General features: G+C 42.7%; 1 protein-coding gene across 2 annotated transcripts in view; it reads right to left on the bottom strand.

Moving 5' to 3' along the window:
• Nucleotides 1–27383, bottom strand: part of LOC308172700 (phospholipid-transporting ATPase ABCA1) — a 172311-nt gene that overhangs the window by 29778 nt on the left and 115150 nt on the right. For both annotated transcript variants that reach the window (XM_080547635.1, XM_080547636.1), the window contains 8 exons: nucleotides 27074–27148; nucleotides 25327–25496; nucleotides 21729–21906; nucleotides 19529–19644; nucleotides 18929–19073; nucleotides 7986–8109; nucleotides 3042–3171; nucleotides 2419–2539 (listed from right to left, as the gene is read on the bottom strand). In XM_080547635.1, coding sequence (XP_080403761.1) covers nucleotides 2419–2539; nucleotides 3042–3171; nucleotides 7986–8109; nucleotides 18929–19073; nucleotides 19529–19644; nucleotides 21729–21906; nucleotides 25327–25496; nucleotides 27074–27148 — 1059 coding nt within the window. The remainder of the gene's footprint in view (nucleotides 1–2418; nucleotides 2540–3041; nucleotides 3172–7985; nucleotides 8110–18928; nucleotides 19074–19528; nucleotides 19645–21728; nucleotides 21907–25326; nucleotides 25497–27073; nucleotides 27149–27383) is intronic.

The following is a 27383-nucleotide window of genomic DNA, read 5'->3' as shown; positions in this document are numbered from 1 at the left end:
TGTGTGTTTATACTGTATGTGTGTGTGTGTGTGTGTGTGTGAGTGTGTGAGTGTGTGAGTGTGTGTGTGTGTGTGTGTGTGTGTGTGTGTGTGTGTGTGTGTGTGTGTGCGTGTGGGGGCGGGGAACGACACACACCACTTTATCATTTCAAACATTCGGGACTAACAAAAAATGAATTATCAAAGGTAATTTTGAAACGGGTCCTTGGTGTCTTATCTAATCTGCCAAGGAGGGAGCCTTCCCTCTCATAACTCATAAGTCTCCTAACATCAACCAGCTGTCAAAGTGTTCCCGAAAAGTTTTCTTTGAATTTCCTGAGTGATTGGAAGGTCACACTGACAGCGAGGGGCGTTGCTAATGCTAACTGGCGGATGATTACAGACACCATCGATTACGCCGCCGCGCTAACCTGTAGGCTAACCCGAGGCCCGCAGCAATTCCAGTGGGGTGTTTTTTCTCAGTAGAGGAGGAGGAGGAGCAGGAAGATGAATCGGATGATTGATGGCCTGTCAATCGCCTGAGAGATTTATAGCACGGCTAAGGTGCGGTGGCTGCAGTGAGCGAACTCATTGATCAATCCGTTATTCGCGCCCCTTACCGGATGGTACACAGCTGTGGTGGGAGTCAATGACGGGCCATAGGGAGCACTCCCATGCTCCCCTCTGCCTCTTCACCACGTTTATGGTTGGGAGCTTACTGTATTAGGCACCCCTCCGCAGTTAAGATAATAATAATAATAATAATAATAATAATAATAATTATCATTATAATTATAATAATCATTATAATCATTATAATAATAATACATTAGACATATATAGCACTTTTCTAGACACTCAAAGACACTTTACAAACTGAAAAGATCGAGTAGTAATAATATAAGGGCCTAATTAAGGTAGTGCTGGGGACACATGGGAAGGGGAGGGGGAGAGGGTTAACTGGTGAAGGCGAGCTTGAAGAGGTGGGTTTTGAGGGCCTGTTTAAATGTTGGGAGGGTGTTGGCCTGTCTGATGTTGTTGGGGAGGGCGTTCCAGAGGGACGGGGCTGCGGCTGAAGATGCTTTCCTTTTAGCACAACTCTGAGGTCAGTTCACACTGTGTGCATAATTCAAAGTCCATGCAGCTTTAGAAAGCCTGATTGAGACGAACTTAGTGTGAGACAAAGAGCTTAGAGACTCTGTTTCTCCAAATTCACATGGCGGGGTCTGCGGTAATACATTATCATCCAACTGTTTTATTCAAAGCTCAGTCGTTAATTACCTTGTGAGCGCGCATATGTGTGTGTCGATGAGAGAGCGCGTCTGAAATATTGAGTGTGGTGAGATAGACAGCGGAGGGTAGGACAACGTCGCCTGTGTGAAGTTTGGCCAGATGTCAGCGATGGGCTACTGCGGCGAGGCTTCCTGCCACCAACGCGCTAGGGGGAGGAACATCTGCTCATGACTAGAGTGTTAATCTGGGTGGTGATGAAGCACACCACTTCCCAGCATGCCGAGCACCACTCGAATGCACACTTGCCCGGTTATTTTTTCCGAGGGAGGGAGAGAACCAGCATTGATGTGGGGCTACTCAGAAGATCCATGCCCAAAATCGGTGTCCATGGAGAGACTGCAGCTGCACCTTGACAGCCCTTTTTCCACTCCCCCAAGAACTGTACGGCGTACTTAAGAAGCCACGAGAGAGAAGCAGCTGGCAACATCGCCACTTAGCCTCCTGATTTGAAGTGGAGTGATCATCAAAGCTCCACACACTCCCACACAGAAGTTGCCCGTTTCCGGAGATACATACTACTATATCACAATAATCACAACAATCTTTACCAAGTGTAAAAGCAGGCCCATCCTTGCCACAGATTTGGTAGCACTGTTACATTAGTGGAGCTAAACAGAGTGATGACATTCGGGCAGACATTCTAAGACTGGCCATTGTGGGTAGTTCTGTCTGCAGCTAGTCGTCATCACATAAACCAGCAAATGATTTAACACTAAAACAGCCCTGCCTTTTTTACCTACTATAAGAGCCGCCTCGGGGGGTCTTTACAATGGGAAGCTGCTATTTACACACAATGACCACTAGTTGGCCGGCTTGTAAATTAGCCTGCCTCCTACACAGAAAAAGTGCTTCATACTAGCTTATCCTGATGTGATTATGAACATGTAAGGATACTGGGTGGTAGAACGCACATAGTCATGAAAGGAGGGTCCTGAGATTTGATCGAGTGCAAAGATATAACATTTATTTTACTCACAGGGTCAAATGACTGTTATGGCTGTTTTAGTGTTAAATAAAGCTGGTGAATAACTGTCAGGAAGAGAAGGCCAATAGCCACTGCAGAACCTCAAGGATCAAGGTTTGAGGACACCTGTGATAGGGTAAAGATACCACAAGAGTAGGATGTTAAAACCGGAGATGCATTACCTTGGTAAGATCACAGATTCTCAAAAGGTCATTCTGAGCCCTGCCTTGGTGCACGCGAGCACGTTCCTGTGCCACATCCACATCCTCCTCCTCCTTGGACAATGACTCTCCCGTGACAAGTCTGAAAAAAACAAAGTTAACACTACAACAGCCGTGCCTTTTTTACCTACTAGTAGAGCCTAGAGCTTTTTTAGAATGTAAATCTGCTATTTACACACAGAGATCACTAGAGGGCGCTTCTTTTTTTAGCCAGTGATTTGGAAAATGTAAGGATACTGGGTGGTAGAACGCACATATCTAGGAAAAGTCATGAAAGGAGGGTCCTGAAACTTGATCGAGCGCAAAGACAGAATTTTTGTTTTACTCACAGGGTCGCTGTGACCCCTCACGACTCTTCTAGTGTTAAACATCACTTCAACCACACTCTTATCTTATCAACAATTATTTTTCTAGACAGGATACATTTGTTTGGATTATTCTCCAAGTCCCGCTCGGTACCCATCTTCATGCGACAAAACTAAAGTAAGAAAAGAAGGATGGAAGGAAAGAAGGAAGGTAGAAAGTAAAGGATAGAAGTTGGTGATCTATTATGAGAGTTTTTGGCCATAGTCCATGGCTCTTGCCTGGGTTTGAAGCAGAACTTGTACTGGATGAGGAGAGTGGTGGCAAACATGACGGCGCCCTGAATGGACATGGCACAAAGGTTCTTCCCCACCATGTCCCAGCTCAGCGGGTCCTCGAAACGATCTTCCCCTGTGAGGAACATGAAAGAAATCAAATCAAATCAAATGTTATTCGCAGAGCGCATTTCTCACAAAATGTGGCCAAATGCACTTCACAGAGAGCAAAGAAGATAAAGCAACAACTAAAATGGACAATTTAAAACCACATGATGACAGAACACACAAGTACGGGCGAAAAAGAAAACCTGTACACTGTGCATCCAGAAAATACAGCCTTGCAGCCCTCTACCTCCAGTTTGCTTATCAGCGTATACATTGTCCCCAAGTCAATAAAGTAATTTCCTTGGTTGAGTCCTAGCGCTGCCCTTCTGCCTCTTATCCACTGCATTTCTCAGACTGTGAGTCCCACAAACCCCAGAAGTACAGAGTCACAGTATGAGAAACCAGCAGTGTCCCATCCAAGGATGGTTGGACTGCATTCATGGTGTCCTCGAGTATGTGTAGGACTGAGTGCTTATTGTGCTATTGCTGCTTCTGTAATAGTCTCAATCCACACCAGCTAAATCAACTAGAATGAAGAGTTATCAGGTTATTATGTTCTCATTGCCGTTCAAACATGTGTCTAGAAGGACGAGTTACACATCGTATCTACTGTGTTCAGACCTGCCGGGCCACTCGTAACAAACGTGTGTTACTGTAACTTCCTTGGTTTATTAAGGACAGGATAGTTTAAGACTAAACACACTTGCAATGAAAATATGTCAGGGTCACCTCAGGTGCAGGTGCAGTTGAATGCAGCAATGCAGGTTTAATCTCACTTGCAACAAACCACTTTCAGGTAATGGCGGAGGTATAATGTTAATATGCTAACTTGCGCAACACGTAAGACTATACAGTATATACTCTAGATGAGAGCAACACATCCAGGTATTTTGCTTACTTGCCCCCCTCCACCAGCCTTTTGGTTATAGCTCGCTGTTCATTATGTTGATGATAAATCATAGCTAGCTTGCTATAACCTCTTCATATATATATACAGTATATATATGTGACGGAAGCTGGTGAAAGGGGGAACAAGTCGGCAACCAATCAAAATGCTCTGACTTTTATTCAGAAAAATGTTGGCTAACGTTGTTGGAAATCAATGACACACTCGCTAGTCAAGCCAAAATATTGCAATGCAATGGATTTGGTGAGTAATCCTCATGACTCTACATTAACTAGGTAATTGCAATATGCCACAGATCTCTTCTTTTACTGTGCTTCAATCTTTGGTGAAGTCAAGAAAATCGTAAACAGGGATTTAAAAAACTGTTTGATGTGCAAAATACAACGCAGTAGCTTTTAGGTATGGTGACACTAGTTTTTCCAATTTGGCACTGGCACTTTTCTGCGTTCGATTTCACCCAAAAGGGGGCGTGGTCATTCTGATGACAGGGAGGTGACACCCAAAAGTGCAACATGCAGTACTTCTAGACTACGATGTATACAATGTATGTCAACATACTATCAAATATATCCACATGCACACAAATATTGAGCATGTGTTGTTATTTTATCAGCGCCTTTCAATACCTACATGATGGGGATACAATCTGTTCGACTCGCTCCAAAATGTTGACTCCTCCAGGCTCAAGCTGGTTATTGAGTGTTTTTGGGCTTCTTTGAAAATGTTTTTGAAACACTTACAGACTCTCTGAGCCTCAACAGCCTATGTGCTGGAGGTGGAGAAGAAGACAGAGAAATGGAAGCGTTTTCAGTCTCATTCTCTGGGAAATAGGCCCTCTTCAGACTAGCCTTTTAAAATGTGATTGCTTTCCTCTTTATGCTCGCCTAGCAAATGATTCCCCAAATGCCTATTTCCTCCTACATCTCCCCATGTGTCTCTCTGCCTTTCAATCTCTCTGTGTCTCCAGTTGTACATCTACATTTAGTCTCGAGTAGACGCATAGGGCTTCAGTCGTGTTGTTGGTCAAATGCTACTCTCCTTCTTGACACTTTAGTTTTCAGCTAAGGGTGTGTCACTAGAACACACTTGGAATCAGAGTTTAGGATACAATTCGCTTTGCTCTGCGTCGTTTGGAGCTGTGAGAACGATTATTCGAAGTCGCTCCCGGAGCAAACAACCGACGCATGCTCCGCTTGAAAGGGGTGGTTTCGCTCCAATTAGAAATGACGCATCCATCACTTTGCTTCGCCTCGCTTTTGGTGAGAACGCTGCTCGAGGCAGTCCATAGGAAAACAACAGCGCATGCGTGTTGATCTGGATAAGAGCGGGACGAACGGGCAATTTAAACATTTTCTGACCAATCAACTACCACGTCTGTTGCTTTGATTGTGTATGTTACTTCGTTTACATAAAGGGCTGTGAGAACGCAAATCAGAGAAATAATTTATGCAACAATGTTACAATCTCATCCACATGCTCCGGGTCCTGATTCAGATTTTCATGTGAGAACATGACCTAACTGTCAAGAACATGTCAACTAACTATCTGATAACCACAACCTTAACCCTTATCCTAACCATAACTCTAACAGGCTGTTGTTGCATATCACCAGTGTTGCAATTGATAGTTTGTTGATCGTTTGAGCAACAGTAGCTCATCTATAGGGATCTATCTAAATCAAGTGTCCTCGCCAACCACAGGCCCATCTCCAACCTTCCTTTTTTATCCAAGGTACTAGAGAGAGTAGTTGCTGCTAAACTTAAGGATCACCTAAATGAAAACCACCTCCTTGAGTTTTTTCAGTCCGGCTTCCGCCCTGGCCACAGCACGGAAACGGCTCTGGTCAGGGTCACCAACGACCTCCTGATGACAGCAGATACTGGCTCCCCATCCCTCCTCATTCTCCTGGATTTAACAGCAGCTTTTGACACCGTGGACCACAACATCCTCCTTCACCGTCTGCACTCCATCATTGGCCTCTCTGACACCGTCCACAACTGGTTCACCTCATACCTCACTGGCAGAACTGAGTACGTCACCCTGGGAAAGGCGAAATCCCACACCCATAACGTCACCTGCGGTGTCCCCCAAGGCTCGGTGCTGGGCCCCACCCTGTTCACACTATACATGCTCCCCCTTGGCTGTGTCATCCGCAGGCATGGAATGTCATTTCATTGCTATGCGGATGACACACAGCTCTACCTCAGAGTCAACCCCACCTCCTCTGCACCCCTGCCACTATCCACACTAACCACCTGCCTGGAGGAGATAGAGGCGTGGATGAAGCTCAACTTCCTACAACTCAACAGTTCCAAGACTGAAGCCATACTAGTCGGCACACCACACCAGGTCCGGTCATCCACCATCACCAGCATCACCTTCTCTGGCCAGAACATTCCCCTCTCCTCATCTGTTACCAACCGGGGCGTAAAAATGGACCCTCACCTCACCTACAAGACCCACATCAAACATATATCCAAAACAACATTGCCAAACTCCGTCCTGCACTCACTCTGGCAGATGCAGAGAAGCTCGTCCACGCCTTTGTCTCCTCCAGACTGGACTACTGCAACGCACTCCTCATCGGGATTCCTAGCAGCTGCCTCCAGAAACTTCAATACATCCAGAACAGCGCTGCTAGGATCCTGATGAGGGTGCGCAAATATGATCACATCACCCCCATCCTCAAATCACTTCACTGGCTCCCCGTCTCCCTCAGAATTGAATTCAAGGTCTCCCTCCTCACCCACCAGTGCATCCATGGAACTGCCCCCCCCTACCTCAAGGAACTCCTCCATACCCCTCAGACCTCCTCACGCACCCTCCGTTCTACTGCCACCAACCTCCTCAAGACCCCCAGGACCAAGCTCCGCACGATGGGAGATCGGGCCTTCTGCTCGGCTGCTCCCAGGCTGTGGAATGCTCTCCCTGACCACCTAAGGGCACCACAGTCTGTGGATGCTTTTAAACGTGGCCTTAACCTTTTTAATAGCCTTTTTTTAGCCTTTTAATTGAATGTGTTTTGCTTTATCTTACTGTGTTGTAGCACTCTGAGATTTTATATGTAAAGTGCTTTTATAAATAAAATGTATTATTATTATTATTATAATTATTATAAGTGTGAGCAAAAGCTCTAATTTCATAATGAAATAACTTCAATTAAGAAGAGGAGAGGGTGTGTTAAGTGTACTGGCAGTGGCACTACAGGGACAGTTTGTGTTTGAAATGATGAGAAAGACCATAAGCCACTGTGTTGAAATACACACAATACACCTAAGTGGCGAGTAAAAAAATAATGTTCTTACATGTGACTACAGTAGTTAACTATCCTCCCACCTGTTTCATTGTGTTGCACACAACAATACATTGTTAAGTTAACCCTTGTGTGATGTTCGGGTCAACCGGACCCGTTTTAAATGTTCACTTAAAGAGAAATGGTACAAGAATACATTTTATCAATCTGAAACTCCATGGCCTTGGCTTATTTAATATTTGATATTAGAATGACCTTGGATGAGTCATTTATGGCCAGTTATGAGTCATATTTATCATTTGCACCATTGGAAAGTCTGAACCCTGATATTATAAATTGCATAATAAATAATAATAATAATAATAATAATAATAATAATACATTAGACTTAGCGCTTTCTAGACACTCAAAGACGCTTTACAAACTGAAAAGAGAAGAGAAACCAGAAGGGTAGTAATAATAAAAAGAAACCAAAAATAAATAAAAGAAAGTATAGGGGTCTAATACATTTTTAGATTACTAAATCTAAATCTAAGTGTCTTTGTAGGACAATCTACTCTGTGTACTGCAATTACACCTAGATTTCGGACGGAGAAGCGGTGAACAAGCAACGCCAGCGTCCTCTCTCAACCGGCATTGTTTTGTTTTTTTGTTTTTTTTAAGATCAAATAAAACCTCTCACCAAAGTTGATGAACAGGTCGGCCATGGCCTGGTTCTTAGCCATGTCGATGAGTCCCCTCCCGAGGCAGAAATGAGGGAAGATCAGCAGCACCTGCTTCACTATATCATTGATGTGGGAGACATTCTGTTGAAAAAGAATACAACTGTCAGATTAAAATACACAGAATGCTAAACTTTGTAACCAGGAGACTAAAAGAGTATTTAATTTAGTTCTTGCAAGAAGGAGCGATTGTCCGGCCAACAAAAAAATTAGGTTCTCAGTACAATGGCTCAACTGGGGGCAGTCCTAGTTGATCACATTTATAGGTTTACAACATCAGTGGGCAGTTTGTCCTGGGGTTGGCCTAGTAGGTTCAACTGTTGGTCAAAATAGACATAACTGTCCCAGAGTGAGAAGGAACAGCGCTTCTTAAGCCCTCTGCTTATCAGTAGTTGTAAAAAACCTCTGTCTATCACATGAGAGTATGGTGTCTTCCATTCTTGCCATTCATACAGTCTTAAATAATCATTGTCACATTGTTATTGTATTAAACACATTTTTCCCACAACAACAACAACAACCAACAATGCATTGGATGACTATGAAACAGAGAGAAAAACACAATCAGATCAACATAACAGCCCATTATGATATGCTGTGACACATCACATGATCCATGAGAATCCACCGTAGGTTTTCGGTGAGTAGCCCGCAGAGGCGCACATCTGTCGAGTGGCCTGAGGGAAGCGGTAGGGATCGCAGCCTCGGGGCGCAGGGGAAAGATGGCTTGTGACATTCTGATGCAAGCTGGGTAATTAACGAACATCCTCCGTTTACTCACATCAGTGGAGACAAACTGAGTGGGGTGCCAAATAGCACACATGGATATAAGCCTGGGCCTTCTTAACTCGTCATTAAGCAACTGCATGCTGTATGATGTCTCTCTCACTCCTGTTTATGTGAGGAGAAGAACAGCTGCACGGAGGCACACACACACGGGTGCATACAAATGAAAACACACACACACACACACACACACACACACACAAGGGTGCATACAAATGAAAACATTCAAACACCAGGGAACCGATTCACAAACATGAACTCTCTCACAGAAACACACACGCTGGCATAGACACACACTAAACAGGTGCACACTCACAGGAAGTCTCACAGACTCACACACAGACACACACACACAGACACACACACACACACACACACACACACACACACACACACCCACACACACACACACACACACACACACACACACACACACAATAGAATACATATCATGCAAGATCCAAATATTACTAAAACAAGGTCTTAACAGCAACAAAGGGTAAGCCCACAATATTATTAAGAGGTTAAGAGGTTAACGCCTCTTTAAAGACCTCGTTTTCATATTATGCACATCAAGGGTAAAGGTGATGAAGATGAAGAGACCACCAATTATAGCTGACACTGAACAGTATTTTGTGAGTTGTTTGGCCTTCGTTTTTAGAAAGTCCACAAATGTGTAGTCCACACACACACATTTTATGTACATGTCCCAAGCTACCAAAGATTAGAGCAACGACTCTACATTTGTAGCCACAGTTGTTTAAAGTGTTACACAGCGGTTGGTATTTCAACAGTTTTGATGCATAACAAATGTCCATATACAGTACGCATCAAAAGAGCAGCCAATTTCCAGGATAATGACAATTTTCTTAGATTCGTCAATCAGCACAATATCGGGGGTGTTAGCGGAGGGATTTATGGTATGGTCATGTGTAGCGCTGTCCCCATGCAGAAGCGAAAAACCAGTCCGTTTTAACAGCCTCGTTATCATGGAATGTTGTGTGGTTGGTAGTGTTGCAGACCTCCTTCAAGGTCAGTGCTACAATGCGATCGTGGCGCGCGATGTAAAGTCCCTTGCAAGCTGGGCATCCGTTCAGAATGTGCCCTACTGTCTCCCAGACAGTATGGTTCGTGTTTCGATGGGTACCAAGTGGACAAAGTTGGTTTCAGTGGGCAGTACCTGGAGACGGGGCTTTGACTGTGAACTTCAGAATGTCTTCATGCAGGGCTGTATTTTTTCAGTGCTGAGTGAGAGATGCTGTGGTCGGGCGCAGTGCCAAGCAGGCAAGTCTCCCCTGTAGGAGTAGTCCTGTCCAGTGCTGAATCAATCCGGATTGGAAATTATTTATCATGGCTCTTCTGGGAGTTTTGGGGATTGAGATGTTGTGTGTTCTCACCCAGTGTGATGGTTGCCTACACCAGTGGCTCTCAACCCTCTCCTCGGGGCGCCCCAGCCGCTCCACATATTTGATCTGTTCCACCACCAGCACACCTGATTCAACTAATCAAGTACAAACCATAATTGCTTTGTACTTGATTAGTTGAGTCAGGTGAGCTGGTGGTGGAACAGATCAAATATGTGGTGCGGCTGGGGCGCCCCGAGGAGAGGGTTGAGAAACACTGGCCTACACTATGATGGTTGGATGCATGACGAGCTAGTCGCTAACCTCGCTAACCTCTGCTAACCTCTGCTGGCTGTCCTGTTGAGTTCTTCGAATGCAGCTGTAAGCTTGCGCGGGTTCCACAGGTCGTTGAAATCAAGTCAGTCAGAGCGCACGCCAAAGCCCGGGGTGTGGGTGTCTAGCTTTTCCGTTGGTCTTTCTCTTGAAGGCCAGGAAACTGCCATCCTCTGATGTTGAATGAGGGATCTTTCCGTTTGGTTATGTGTAAGAGGAGTGAAGCGCGGGCTAGTTCACGCACTGTCTGGGTCGTCATTGTTCAGCATTGTTAGGAGGTTGCTTATTCTGGTGGTGATGTGAACCCATTCTACATGTGGACCTCCCAGTCCTCCCTCTCCTGTCCTGTGGAATATTACTATCTCTTGTTGTCTTGAGTGTGTGTTTAGGCCCATCCATTTTCTCAGTAGTCACACCGTCTTGTTGTTCAGATCCGTTAATGTACATTTGGGTATATGAACATTGGCAAAAAGGTGCTGGACTTTGGCAAGGGCGATTTCCCACATGGCCTGTATTTTCATTATGGTGGGTAGTGGTGAAGAGTCAATCAAGTCTTGCACATTACTCAGTGACCAGCTCTCGTACTGGTTCTTCCCATTCTCCCGCTATATCGTACAGTATGTTTCATGGCGTCCGTACACTTTGATGTCATTATCCATGATCGAAAAGGAGGGCGGCCTATCGCTTTTGGCAGGGTACCACCTGTTGCCTCCGTTGCGTCTTTCGTAGAACACAGAACACATAGAACACAGAACACATAGAACACAGAACACAGAAGACACAGAACACATAGAACACATAGAACACAGAACACATAGAACACAGAACACATAGAACACAGAACACTTGGTGTTTTTCACCTCCAGCCCAGACCAGTGTAGGAATGTGTCTGTGTGTGAGAGCATGGTTGATATTGCTCCCTCATCTCTAGATGACACCTGGACATCGTTTGCATAGGCTTGGATCTAATGTGTGTGTGTGTGTGGGGGGGGGGGCACAGAGACACAGCCACTTAAGCCAGTGTTTAGGGGTGATTATGACGTTTATAGCACTCCATGGACAGCCGGTATGATACCGGTTCCAAGTTGGATTGGGTTAGTGAGCTGGTCTTAACATCTTAATTGAGAGAAAGGAGTCTCTGTAGATGTCCTTAATGATGTTCACGTACTGTATGTTTTGGTTTATATTGATTTCTTTTTCAATTTTCTTAGATTGATTGAAGAGCTCTGATCATAACGCTGGGTGATAATGAGCCGAATGCATCCCGAAAGTCCAGAAAGACTGCGTAAAAAAAAACGGGCCGATTCGTGCTTGAAATCATTGATTCCCGTTTTTCAGGCAGAACACATGTTCATTCATGTCCTGAAAGTTTATATAGGCCTTTTGTTTTCTGTTTCAACGAGCCATGGTAGGATGCGATTAAGGATGCACTTCATAAGGACTTTTTATACAGTGGGGGGGAGGGAAATGTCTCTTTATGTAGCTGGGTCGTCAGGTACATTATCTTTTTGCGGGACTCTTTGACTAAGGCCTCCTTTCCAAGAATGTGGGACTTTCTCATTTACTAGACAGACATTAAATATGTGCATTAATGCTGTACATGTCCATTTTTTTGCGGCCTTTAGTATTTCATAGGTAACGGCATCATATTCGCTTGCCTTGTTGTTTGGTAGGCTAGCGATCACCTTTAAAACCTCCTCGCATGTAAGCATTGAGGTGTTTGGTGTCTCGGTAGGGAGATTCGCTTCGTGCCAGGGAGGGCTATTTAGGTGCTCGCGGGCAGGATCTTCTTGGCTTTTAGCGGAATAGTAACGATAAACCCGAGCTATGTCGCTGGTGCTTGGTGGGGGATTTGGATAGGCACTGTTATTGAGGATAATACTGATGGCCTTTGCTTTTGTTATTATTCCAAGGATAAGCAATTTCATCTCTCTAAGACTCTCATTTTAGACTCTCTAAGGCCTTTGGCCTCTAGTCTAGTTTGTCACTCTCGCTGTCTTTGTTTTTTTGCTTTGTTTTTCTGTTCTGTCTGTCTATGAAATCTGTTAAACGTCCTTGGGTTTGAGAAAGGCGCTATATAAATCTAAGATATTATTATTATTATTATTATTATTATTATTATTATTATTATTATCTCTGCCTACCTTTCTCTGGAGTCTTTTTTTTTGCTGCGTCCTTGTCGAGTGTGGCTGACCTGGCACGTAAAGCGCAGTTGTTTCTCTATCCACTCTGTCAGTTGTTTCTCTATCCACTCTGTCAGTTGTTTCTCTATCAACTCAGTCAGTTGTTTCTCTATCAACTCTGTCAGTTGTTTCTCTATCCACTCTGTCAGTTGTTTCTCTATCCACTCTGTCAGTTGTTTCTCTATCAACTCTGTCAGTTGTTTCTCTATCCACTCTGTCAGTTGTTTCTCTGAGTTTTACGGACAGGGTTCCTACAAGTTTCAACAAGTCCAATTTAAGACCTTTTAGACCTTTTTTAGACCTCTTTGAATATAATTTTAGACCTATTCGCGACACCATATTATGATAGCTTTTTGTGATCCTCGAGGTGATGAAATTAGGGATTTCACTGCCATAAAGACAAAAAAGGAAGCGAATTGGCATTTTTTTGGTTCCAGCTTGATTAATTTCCGCGTAAAAAGATCTGGTTGGACTGATTTCCTTGCAGGATCTCATTTTTAAGACCTAGCACCTCATTTCTAGACAGAATAACTGAAAATTGGGACCTTTTTAGGCCTTATAAATTGGATTACTGGATTTTAGACTTTAAGGCTTTTTAAGACCAGCGCGGGAACCCTGTATGGAGTATCCGTGCTGTGTATCTCAGCAATGGTGTTCCTTTTGGTCTTCCGTTCCTATGGAGCGCTGAAAACGTCCCATTTTTATGATACAGTCCATTTAAAGTCGCCAAGAGTTTATTCCACTGTGTCGGATCTCTTCCGGAGAATGTGATTTTTTTTCTGTTTGCTGTTGAGTAGTTTAGTGTCCGGGATTTTTCTGAATTCTCTTTCATCTGCTTGGAAGTGGACCCGATACTCATCAGAAAGGCGGTGGACATACACTGGCTGAACTGACCCGGGATGTTTCTTGATCTACCTGGCGGCCAGATGAGAAGCTGGGTCGTAGGTGCGCAATTGTTGTTTATATATGTTGCCAGACTTGAGCGCAGCTTTGAGGGTGGTCTTCAACTTTACCAATAAGCACATTATGAGCAGTAGCCTTGTCCCCGTAATAAACCTATTTTTTCGATGTTTTCGGCGGCAGTTACGACGGGTGATAGTGCTCATGGTCATAGTGGGTGTTAATGCTGCTAGCACACACACGCACACGCACACGCACACGCACATGCGCACACACACGCGCACACACACACACACGTACACACACGGCCACACACACAAAGGCACACCCACAAAGACACACATGCACGCACACACACACACACACACACACACACACACGGTCACACACACAAAGGCACACCCACAAAGACACGCACGCACACACACACACACACGCACACACACACACACACACACACACACACACACACACGTACACACACACACACACGTACGCACGCACGCACGCACGCACGCACACACAGCTACTTAACTGCACATGTTAGCCCGATCGTGTCTGGGTCCTTCCTGATTACGCCATCCCCTTTTCATATTCCCCCTGCTCCCCCAAGGCTACAACTGCACGATGGCGCCTTTTAAAACACACAAGCCCTAATTAATTAAATGAAGATGAAATGAACGACAGCCTGGCATTGACTATACACCACCAACTCTAGCTCTCAACATTCGCTTTCATTACCAGGGAAGCTGGGAGGAAGAAAAGGAAAGAAAGATATTGCCACTTCTGGCTCTGCAAGCCGTTCAAAAGCAAGGTTATGCATAATGCATTCTTTTTCGTCTCAGGATAGTCTTCAAAGACCTTGCATACATTGGGAAAAACATAAATTCATACTTTCCTTTTCGGTAGACATGGGGCAAAGAGTGGAATGCATTTCCTAACACGGTACCATGTGGGGTGAGGTACGAGAGTGGCGGATGTCTCCTTCTCATCTCTGGATTTATTCATGTGAGATTGTAATACTGCAAGTTTTCTTTCCCTAGGTTGGTGAACAGGATTAGTGAAAGTCCCTGATGGTAAAGGATATTTGTCCTGTAAGGTTGTCGTCCCTCAAACAGCCATCTGCTGCAGATTTAGCCCCAAATGACTGGAAGAGTCTCAAATAAAATTATAATATTAGAGAAAAGTCTCAAACAACATAGATCTTTTAAGTGAACTATAACTTAAAGATGTTTTTTTAAGGTTTGTGTGCATGTGTGGTAGTCCAGCATTATTTAAATATGTACGTTTCTCCTGGTAGAAACACATTATGTTAAAGATCATAATTAAAGCTTTATTTGGAAAGTCACGGCTACGTCAACTTATAATCACTTTCTCTATAGTTTCCCTGAGACAAATATGCATAACAACAAGTACCTAATTGATCATAATGTCAGAGAACTTGAATGTCCTGCAATCTGTCTACCAATGAATCTGTCTTAATCAACACCCACATGTTCTCTTGAGGACCGACCACACAAACTAAAACATCTTGGTTTAGACTAACACTCTTGCTATCCATACCATGCATACAATGGGTTAATTTATATTCTCTTTTTGTCTGGTAATATCAGTGCATATTGGGAAAAACTACAGTATTATGAGCATTCTAAATGAAACTACTGTATATTCCATAACATTTAAAACATACATCAAGCAAAAGAGGGACATAGAATTAGAGACAAGACGAGTGGATTGGGAAACAAATAAATAATAAAAGCAATGACCTAATGAGCAATGACCGTGCTCCGGTGCAAACGGTGACCATTTGTCATTGAGAAGAAGGTGGAAAAAAAGAGACCTGATTCAAGATCAATACGTGAAATAACAGATCTTCTCTCATCAACGAGATCTAAGAAGCTCTTAGGCAATGATGAAATGCTTGACAATTTATTCTAACTTTTGTGCTATATGCCCATAAATCATTTTCAAATGTTTATGAAGGAGGAAAATCTCTAAGGCTCTTGTCTGACCCATATTGCTGATGTTCATATTCCCTAAGCATCACCTTCATCTACACCAGGGGGATTTACCATGAGAAAATAATATGGACAGTTTTAAGGATAGCAACCATTAGCCAATTTCTGGGACTACATGTGTTGTTATCTTCAAAACTTTAGTCGTCTGTATACACACAAACAAGTATTCAAAGTAAAAGCCTGTTCTCCTCAACTCAAAGAGATATCAATGCATTTAGCAAAAAGATGGATGAGCCCAAACAATATGTGAGCAACAACTTACACACACCCCCCCCCGCCCCCAACCAATAATACACATACACTACAATCCAATTGCAAGGCCATGGGAGAGTTCAGATATTGTTTGTTCCAGATATCATGTCCAACAGAAGCAGAGGTCATGACACAGCCGAACTCGTCCAGCCCATCGACCACCTCCCTCCCCACACACACACCTCCGCCTGACCCCCCCAACCCTGCCAGAGCTCTAGGTGTCCGTTGGCTTGGTCGGACTGCTAGCAGTGCTCCTATTGACTCAGACACTGTCTCATGCATACAAGGCAGGTTGGGACTGATGCGATCCACAGGGAACAGAGGAGAAAAAGGCCTCCCCTGGTCTCCAGATGAAACTGGGACATAGAGTGCCGTACTGGTGCTTCCTTTCAGTTCCTCCCTTCCTTTATTCCTTCCCTCTGGATTATCAGTCATCTTTCCCATAGGGGATCTAAGATTTATTTTTGTTGACATTAAAGAAGAAAATGAATGAATAAATGAAGAGAACCGCCTTTTACGTCACTGTTCTATTTAGCTTTCACAGCGCAGGCCTAAAAAAAGGAAGGAAATGAGGGAAGTGTGGAAATAGATAAAGAATTAGTGAGATTTAGCTGTCAGATATCTCACACAACTGTCATGGCCACCTGGGGGCGTGGTCTATGGGGTTCTTATCTACTGTATGTCTACGGAGGCCATTTTGTGTCTACTCTGTTCATCATGTTTATCTGGACAGAGCAGAGGAAATATGGAAACACACATTGTCGTCTCTTTGTGTGTCGTGGCCTATATTTCTAGGCGGTTCAACAGTTACTCTGACAGTCAGTCAGTTCGGAAAGATACTGTAAGTGATGCATCACTCCCGGCCACCTACAGGGTTGGCATCTGCATTGACATCGCCAGGAGTGATCGCTGGCCTGTCATTGTCCCCTGTCTGTCGTTTTCTCAATTGACCCTGAAAGCTAAACAGTACTTTTTTTTAATACACTAGACTAGCCAATGCCCTTGACAAGAAGGAAGGAGCGTAGTAGGTCATTTGCACAAACTGTAGCACGTGTTCCATTAATATATTACTAGTGCCCTTATGAATAATATTCTATGATCCACTAGAACAATACCAATCAATGAATGAAGGGGTAAAAAAAAAAGCAACAACTAAAATATGACTTTGTTTGATGGGGGGGGTTGCCAGCAGAAAACAAATCGATGATGAATGGCAGCAATGATGATAATGAAGCCGGTATGCAAATGAGGCAGTCTCGTTATTAGAAACGAAACATCCAACATTGAACTGTGTCAGATGATCTGAGTCAAAGATTAATGTTCAAAGGACAGAGCATAATATGACAAACTAATGGAAAACAAATGTGCTCATGTTGAGGAGCGGATCAGAGTAAGATGACTTTTGAAGAAGTTCAGATGAGCAGGGGCGGAGCTACCGGGATGTCACGGGGTAGCCCCCCTTGTGATCTGATTGCCCCCCGGTGTGCCTCCCCCCCAACGCCCGTTGAGTGCTGTCAATCAGTAAAGACGTAGTGAAAGTTTCGAGAAGGGCTTTTATTCTGAAACTTTTTTTTTCTGACTTTTATTCAGAAACCTTTTTTTAGGACTTTTATTCTGAAACTTTTTTTTCCTGACTTTTATTCTGAAACGTTTTTTTTCTGACTTTTATTCTGAAACTTTTTTTTTCTGACTTTTATTCAGAAACTTTTTTTAGGACTTTTATTCTGAAACTTTTTTTTTAGGACTTTTATTCTGAAACGTTTTTTCAGACTTTTATTCTGAAACTTTTGTTTTTTAGACTTATTCTTAAACTTTTTTTTCGGACTTAAAAAAAAAATGTTGGGTTGCTTTTGGCTGGCCCCCCTATTGAACTATTGTCCCCCTCCTGAACATGACTGGCTATGCCCCTGCAGATGAGGAATCAGATACCCACTGTACATCTTCTTTTAGAGAAGATGACGATACTGTGTCACAGGGGAGACTGATTTGTGTGTATCAAAAGAAAACTGGACTATCAAAAAACTACCACAGTGAACAAGAGTTGGAGGTACTGTATGCTAATTACATAATGTGCTAGAGCTGCTAACACCCAGAAAATACTGTTGTATTGAAAGTATGTCACATCATATATTATTGTAATGGTTTGGGTAACTTAACACTAAACAGCCGTGCCTTTTTACCTACTAAAAGAGCCAAATGACCCCCTCTTTAGAATGTAAATCTGCTATTTACACACAACGACCACTAGTTGGCCGCTTGTAAATTAGCCTGCTTCCTACACAGAAAAACGGCAAAATATTTTTATACTAGCTTATCCTGATGTGATTTAGAGTATGTAAGGATACTGGGTGGTAGAACGCACATATCTAGTTAAAGTCATGAAAGGAGGGTCCTGAAATTTGATTGAGTGCAAAGATATAACCCTTTTTTTTTAACTCACTCACAGCTGTTCTAGTGTTAAGTAACTACTAGGGGCAAATGGACCGCTAAGAAGAAATGTCTTTTTAGCAAAAGCTGCATTAACGTCCATTGTTATCTTGATAGAGACTGTTCCAACTATTCTAACGATACAGATAATTGTGTCGACATAAAAAAACAAAAACTAAAAAAATATGAATGACTTAAGGGACAATGAGATAAGACTGACTGATATTCTATTGTCCTAAGTTCTCTCCTCCTCCGCCTCCCTCTCCAAGCTCCTTTCTATATTTCTGTTTTCTTTGTCTCTGTCTTCCCCTGAGACAGTGAGCTCTAGGTTTAAATGAACACCCTGTAAAAGATGGATGAAGCACATTCTCCAAAGACACCATTCATACCTCACAATTAAACATTAAAGAGAATCGAAAAAGACCACATTTTTAAAACAAGTGAAACGGGTAAAAGTATTCTCTCAAAGGTTATTCCAGGTGGAAATACTTCCTCCTTGCATAAGTTGAGAGTGTATCCAAGAATACACAGAGGCTCTAGGAATAAGCAATCTAACACTATTATGTCATCCAAATATATTAGCTGGATGGGCAATGTTCCCTTTGATGTAGTTATGTAATTCTGTAATTGTGTTTGTGTAAAATAAATCTCAACCACCCACGTCATCATCAAACATCTCCATGACGAAGGTGGCCACACTCCCGTTGATGCCGATGAAGAGGTTGATGCAAGTCAGCACCACGTACGCTGTGCTGGGGACGCTAAAGATGAAGGAAGCCGGATACATCATGGGCGTAATAGACCACCTGAAATCACAAACAGGTTATGAAACCAAAGCTTCAATATTCAGAAAAAGGCTAGGCACATAACTCAATTAGAGTTATCGTAGAGGAAATTACTTTAGCATGCCATACAGTCGTCAACAACAACATACACTACACACTAGACATACAGTACTGTATGTGGCTATTACTATTTTATATTGAGAAAAGGACATTTGACTGTCACAGGATATTTCAAAGATATCCATAGTAAGATGATTCAAATGTGTGTTCCATAATATAGATTTCACATGAAATTCGACTGTGATTCGACATGACACTGTTTTCTGTTTTGTTTTATCTGACAAATGCACATATCTTACACATAGACCCAAGCGTCCTTGGGTTTGAGAAAGGCGCTACATAAATCTAAGATATTATTATTATTACATACACTGGATCACCACACAGAAACATGGATATATTTAGGAGCAACTTACCCATACATAATCAGTAAAAGAACCAACGCTGGCAGGTTAGGTGGGGACACGTAGGATTTTTGTTGGAAGCACAGGAAGATGATGATGACTATCAGACACGGGACTATGTAGTTGCACTGCAATAAAGCATACGTAAGACCTTATTAATAATCTATTCTCTTCAGGCAAAGTAAAAACAACCTAAAATCTAATTAGGTTTATGTTACACTGCCCGACCAAGATAAAGATCATTTCCACCCTCCATCCAAAATTAAATAAATAAATGAAACGTTCAAGCAAATTAAACTTACATGTGATTTTCAAAATGTATAGATGGGGTTTTAATTAGCTTTCACAGATCACATTTTTAATACGCAATTAGTGTAATTAACATCAGAGCAATCCGATCGTCTTTCATGTGAGGGGAAGGGTCTGTGACCGGCTTCACTGCAAATTGAAATCAAACTAGCTCACAATAAAAAAAAAAACTATAGTTGAGTAGTTCCATTTGTAATACATTTTCTAATTATGAAAAGTGTATTGTTTGCCATCAACCACACCACCCTGTATCCCACTGCTTGGTCAATCCTTGGATGGGGGACTAGTCACAGTATCAAAATAAGACCGGATTTTCCTTTAGCGACGTTGATGGAATAGCCCCCAGGACGACGCCTTCAAGAGGTCTAAAGAATCCCGATGCCCCGGGGCTGTGAATGAGGTACTGCATTGCAGAGGATGCCGTCTTTCAGATGAGACGTTGAACTTATCGTTGAACGTTGAACAAGGTCTTAACTCTGGGGGCATTAGATGGCCACTTATACAATGTAATATGAATGCAATTAATAATTCTTCTTCTTCTTCTTCTTCTTCTTCTTCTTCTTCTTCTTCTTCTTCTTCGTAGTAGTAGTAGTAGTAGTAGAAGTAGTAGTAGTAGTAGTAGTAGTAGTAGTAGTAGTGTTGTTGTTGTTGTTGTTGTTATATGTATGAAGGCATGTATCAACAATGTTTGTATATATAACAAAACATACTTGTGTATTAAAATACTTCAACCGATTTGCTGTACATGTTCAATCCATGCCCTAGGGCTAGAAGGCTTTTCAAGAGACTCTGCATGGACGATTATAAAGCACTGCAATCCATCAGGCAATTTACAGAACATAAACAGTAAACAAGACGTGATTAAATTCATATGAGAATCTTAGTCACACATTGAATTGGGAGCAGTAGAGGGAGAGTTCAAATGTTTAAACAAAAAGTCTCATGGAGACGCTTCAACCCGATTCAAATATATCCCTTTCAAGATTTTGGAGGCCCTGAAATATTCCAATTGTTGGGGAAATATATGCAAATAGTAACTGCTCCTGTCTAAAAAAAACTTTGACTGGCTGCATAATAACATTATCTTTGACTTTATAAGTATATTAAGGATAATAATCCGTAATAATTAAGGATAATAATCCAGTACTCGTGTGAGTAGAGCTAAGCCATTCCCTCACCTGACATACTGTTTACTGCTGTTAGGCCGAAGGGAAACTGCCAATGTGAGTACCACGTTGCTTCACTGTTTGTCACTGCTAAGCTTGTTGAGCATAACCAATTGGAGCAGCCAATGTCAATAATTCCAGAGTTGCCACTAACAGTTATTCAGGGCTCGACTCGTACCAGGCAATGGTACCAAAGTAACGTTTCCAATCAATGCTTCTGGTAATTCTTTCAATACAGCCTTCGGTGGTATACTTTAAGTAGTCTAGGATTATCCTTACCTCATTATCCATACCCAGACTATACAGTCAACTATGTAAGATGATGAAAACCTATGACACCTAATGCGCACTGATGAAAATGCTAGAGGCATGTCAAACACACGTCTCACATCTGACATTACTTATTCTGCTCAGAAAAAACCCAAAAAACACCATCCAGGAAGCTGCATTCGGTTCATTTTTCACATTGCTCTTTGTCTTCTCGCTCCAAAATTGCTCCCGGTTCCAGCTCCTTGCATGGCAGCTTGCCGCCATTGGTGTGTGAATGTGTGTGTGAATGGGTGAATGAGAGGCCGTTGTAAAACCGCTTTGGAGCAGCAAAAAAGGTGCTATATAAGTGCAGTCAATTTACCATTTACCATCCCAGCCACACAGTGGGATAGAGTGGCACTGTATGCCCCCCTGGGGGTGGGCACTCACTTAGGAGGTGAAATGGCGGGCTAATGGGTGTTGCCTACCATGTCCCAGGCAAAATTGGCCACCCAGTAGACCACTGGGTTGATCCCGCTGACAAACTGCAGGTGCTTGGCTTTGTTGACGCGCTCCTGGATGAGGAAGAGGACGAAACTGGCAGGGATGAAGGACATGGCGAGGATCACACAGATGGACACTACCACGTCGGTGGAGGTGGTGGCCCTGCCAACGGGCCAGACACAGGAAAACAGGACGTTGGGTTATTCATTCACTCTATGAAATCAAATCAAATGCACCTTGAAATAGCCAGTAATATTATTCAATATTCATACAGTTCTTCTTGAAATCTATGTTTTTTGGTTTGCTTCTGCCTTTTCGATGATAAAAAATAATGACACTCTAGGAATTGGTCAACATGTGGAAAATGGATGCCCCCCTGTGGTCCGTACGTTCAAACACCATCAAACAAGACAACATAAAGCTGACGGTACCCAAACCATTCACCTTACAGTTAGCCCTGAAATGTTCTAGGCTCTAGGGAGCATGGTCAAGGTCATAGTGTGACAGAGGGAACACTCCTGCTCTAGGGGACTATGCTGTGACCTTGACATTGTCCAGGGATTCAAGGCTAGTGACTGCCTAGCCCTGAGGGGACACAGTACACAGGACAGATAACTAGCCGAGATAATTTTTAGATAGAGGTGAGGTGCGTAACCTTTCCAGGTTTCAAGTTCCATTCTGTGTGAAATGTCACACTCGGTAAAGGTTGCATCATTCATTTTGGTTTTGACATGTAATGAACCCAGTCCTACTGAAAATATTTGTTTTATCGTTTGTAACGCAAAGAACTTCTAGAATGGATACCCAGTTATGCTTAATGTTTATGCTTTAGGTTTAGCCTGTTACCAATAGATGAGTCAATTCAAGGAATGAGGCAAAACTGGAACAGCGATTCTTTGCCATTTGTACAAGCAAGTGTTGAACATCTTTCAATTCAGAGCTTCTGCTGGTCTCTTTTGATACATCACCCCCATTGATCTGCTCTCCACTGTTTGAGTTATTTGAGTTATAAAGGAGGTTTTTTGGAAGTTGACACACAGTTTCCAAGAGGTGGAAACTGCATTTGATAGTTGCTGAAGTTTGTTGAAGGTCATTCAGCGGCACCTGGTCATTCAGTGGCAACTTGCATGGAGAACATTCAAAACAAATATTACATTTGACTTGAATTCTTCTTTCATATTGCATCCATACAAAAGAGGAGACCCAAAGGTCAGGGATAGGATGTCATGGCCTAGTTCATTAGTACTGTGGAGAAGCATTTACCCTGGAAGATCTACTTTCATCTCATGTGGGGAGTAAAGCTCTTAGTGACTGTTTCTCTCTCTTCAGACTCAGAGTACACTGACATTTACTTCATTATAATATTATTTAATTCATGTTTTCGTTTAAAGACCTTTTTGCTACTGAGATATCCTTGATCCTTGCATGCTTAATTATCTGAAGTGTAATTACCATATTAAACAAGTTAAATACGTTACCCACACAGCCATGCTACTGCATTTATCTGTGGATAATTAGGGCACATACTGTATGTACATATGAAATAATTTACGCAGTGGGTGCCGCCCCAGATTTCAGTAAACCAACTCACAGGGCAGACTATTTTATATATATATATATAGTGTCTTATTCCAAAGCGCTTTAGAATGGCCTCTCATTCACCCATTCACACTCCAATGGCTGCAAGCTACCATGCAAGGCGCCGGCCCACTCATTGGGAGCAATTTGGGGCTCAGTGTCTTGCCCAAGGACACTTCGACATGTGGCCAGCCGTAGCTCAAACCGCCGATCTGCCAACCTTGCGATCATTAGACGCCGGCTCTACCTCCTGCGCCACAGCCTGCGCCGAAGCTTAATGTGCTTGTTGGTTACAGGTGCTTGTACTGAGATCTAGAATCAGGTGCAGTTTCAGATAGTGTAGCAGAAGTTAGAAACCACAATACAGTGGTCATATATGACTATATATTTAATATAATATATACGTAATATAATTGTATATATATATAACATAATATAAATGTACTGTTGAATTGTTCTTCCAAGAACAGTAATAATCGAGATTAATTTACCTGCTCTTAAACCTCATAAATTACTACAGTCTCTTAAGATATTTTGTTTGACGCTCGCACTTTCGAAACGCGGACATTTTTCAAAATGCTGACTGGAGTAACATCCATATAAGATGAAAGAGCTAAATAATGTCTCTTCCCGCCTGTCATAAATCCAAATACCTGCTCTGAAGATGATATGAGGGACGAAATGTCAGGCATTGTCTTAAAGGACAGTGAGCCTTTAGATGACTGAACAGCCACTGTGTGATTCACTGAAGGCAGGGATAGCTTCAGGTCACACAGGACCACCATAACTCATCTTCCTCATGGTTGCAAAGCATCGAGGTCAGAGTCTAAACTAAACGGCTAGCCTGACTCTCTCCTGAACGGCTTACAACATGCACCACCGCCACATCAAACCATATTTTTCTATCTAGTGCATTTAAATATATACTTCGTCTACATGGGGACAATTTAGAGTGTTGACACTAACACAAGTGACAGTAACACAAATTATTCACTCATTGGTACTGTATATTTTGTCTTGAGTTTTGTTGTATTGTCGTCTTGTTGTTGTATGTACTGTAGCCTGTTCAGCATGGTAGAATACCCAGTCATGTTCCTAGTGCACTGCACATGGCGAATAAAGTTGAATTGAATTGAATTGTGCAATCACATACAGTAGGAGGACACAAACATCAACTCGCTTTCAGTCCTGTTTCTCACCCCTTCATAAACATTCATTTTACAGTAAAAATGAAAAGTTAATCTTGAGATCATACATTGCATGCAGGGCCCAAGGAGCAAGGGAGAGAAAAGCAATAAAGCTTTCGGTTGAATCTATGTGAGTATGAGGTTCTCTAACTAACTTAGATGTCGTTAACAACTGATCTCTACATCAATATCTTACTTAGAATGTCGCGGTTCCGCAAAAAGGAAAACCGATGTGAAGTGTCATCTGTGTCACATGATTGGTTTGGTTTCATCAACTGTATCATAATGTTACGACTTTGAAACGACATTGTTACGGTTGAAAATCCAATATCGGTCGTTTAAATAGGGCTGTGATTTCACTGGAACTACGTTTTTGCAAGGTTTTTAGTGTGTAGAATACAGAAGGTAAGGGGGCTGTGCTGGCTTATGATACAGAGCAGACAGATACAGACAGAGGATTAGAATAGATTGTGGTTTTGTGCTTCAATAACACACTCATTAAGCCCACAGGGGGAGCTGCTCCATGCGCCCCTCGCTGATCGGTTGGTTGTAAGGCAACAGTGCACACAAACATGTGGTTCCCATGTGTAACCTCACATGTACACTTCCTCTTGCTGTCTTATCCTTTCATTTCCCCTCTCTTCCTTCTCTCTACCTCTCTGTATCTCCCTCTCCCTCTATAACACTGCTGCTTCCTCTCTCTCTCTCTCTCTCCCTCTCTCTGTCTCTCTTTCTCTCCCTCTCTGTCTCTCTCTCTCTCTCTCTCTCTCTCTCTCTCTCTCAGCCTCCTGCCAGTTCCACAGGTGTACTAACTCACATTGCCATGTAGGCGAGCTGTTCTTTGGTGAGGTTGAGCGGGTGGTTGGAGGTGGAGATGCCGTACTGCCGAGGGTCCTGGTCCATCGGCAGATTCCCCCTCAGAATGGCGTTATTGGCCACGTTGAGGAAAGACACAACGCCATGCCATGCCTGGTTGAAGAACCACACCTAGGACGGAGAGCGTGGCCAATGAGTACAGCAGATAGTCTTTTTCATTTTTTTCATTTTTTTTTTCATACTGTATTATATCAAATCAATGAGTTATGATATAATATCCACGTATAACATGACACAACCATACCATACAGACGGATTACAGGCTAATAACAGTGAAATAGGGGCAGCATGCTACTGGGCATGTAGGCTAGCTAGCCAAGCAAAAAATGCAACCCAGTGTTAACTTGTGTGGAAAACACAAGGGAGCAAACACACACTTCTTTACTTCTTTTACTTAGGCTGGGTTGCACCAACGTGGTTTAAATTAATCCCCTTTTAGGCTTAATCCAGGTTTAGTAAATATAGGTTTATGCTAGGTTTAAAGTTTGGATTAGTAGATAAACCTTGATTTAATCCAGTTTTAAAAGTGAAACCATGCTGGTGCAACCCAGCCTAAGGGTATTGAAAGAAGCCTTTCACTTGGTGTAGTAAAAGAAAGAGGAGCACTTTGATGGTGGTGTGTACACAACAGAAGCTCACACACTGGCTAGCACCGCCACCCGAAGGGCACGAGAGAAAGTAGCTAGGCTAATTCAATCTCTTGTTGGCGAACCAAACTCGAGAGAACGTTGCTCGGTAAGAGTGAAGCCTGAACCAGTTGGATTCCTGTGAGGAAGAATAGACAACCAGCTAAAAAAGCCTAGGAGCTTTTATAAGCCGGGCTGAGACGGGGTCAGCCAGTCAGAGTGCTCCTGTCCTCCTGTTAGAGGCATGGTTGGATAAGGTTTCAGCACGATGTCAAACCGAGTTGACTGAAAGAGAACCTTACTTTAGGAATAATTTCAGGGTAACCGTTACAAAGTAACTTCTTCCCACCAGCGGACATACAGTAATTAGATGCAGTATCACTACTGTTTCTCTTTTCCAAAAGAGGAAAAACTAACTACTGTTACTATGCACAAGTGATCAAGCTACATTTTCTTATAGACACATTACAGGATAATTAAAGTACAGGTTCTTAAACTAGTCTAAGAGGCCTACAGTATGTACTGTAGAGTAAAGTGTGACCCGGGGTTGAAACTATCATTGCTCCTCCCTTTTAATGAATACCTATTTTTATTTTGTGGTAAAATCCTACAATACCTATTGTTATGTTAAATAACAAAACTATCACACCCTACAAGTAGCACACAATTCACACAAAAAAACAAATAAGAACCATTGAGTATTTGTCTCTATTTCTATTTCACTGTTCTTTAAGATGCTACCAGAACACACACACACACACACACACACACACACACACACACACACACACACACACAGAGACATACGCACACACACACACACACACACACACACACACACACACAGAGACATACGCACACACACATACACACACGCATGCACGCACACGCACACGCACACGCACACACACAAACAAACACTCAATGTTATTGTGCTAAACAAAATGCTATTGTGGTGGTGCAATGCTATTTCACAAATATGGATGACCAAGCAAAAACAGTAACGGTTTGAAGGAAAAAACAAACCCTGATGGGGGTCCCAAAGGAATAATGACATATTACCTTGACGTTGTGCCTCGTTCCGAGTTCTTTCAGTAGGGTTTCAGCACTCTGCAGCATCTGATCGGTTGCGTTATCCTAATGAAGAGAGTGGAGGGTGGGAATCGAGACTTAATTGGACACACATGGGAAAACACATCTCTTTGAAATGCAAAACATGACGGAACATGAGGGGGAATAAGTCTCTCAGCAAGTCTGTATGTTGCTGAGAGACACTTATTTTATGTAGGCTCCAGAAGTAAGTTGTTTGTTATTTTGGCAACCAGGACCATGTTCAGTTGCATCTCTTTTCTCTTTTATTTTTCTCCCCCCA

This window comes from Nansenia antarctica (assembly GCF_963989245.1).
Source record: "Nansenia antarctica genome assembly, chromosome: 17".
Lineage (NCBI taxonomy): Eukaryota > Metazoa > Chordata > Actinopteri > Argentiniformes > Microstomatidae > Nansenia > Nansenia antarctica.
Note: the sequence above shows the minus strand (reverse complement) of the source record. Positions and strands in the feature narration are given on the sequence as shown.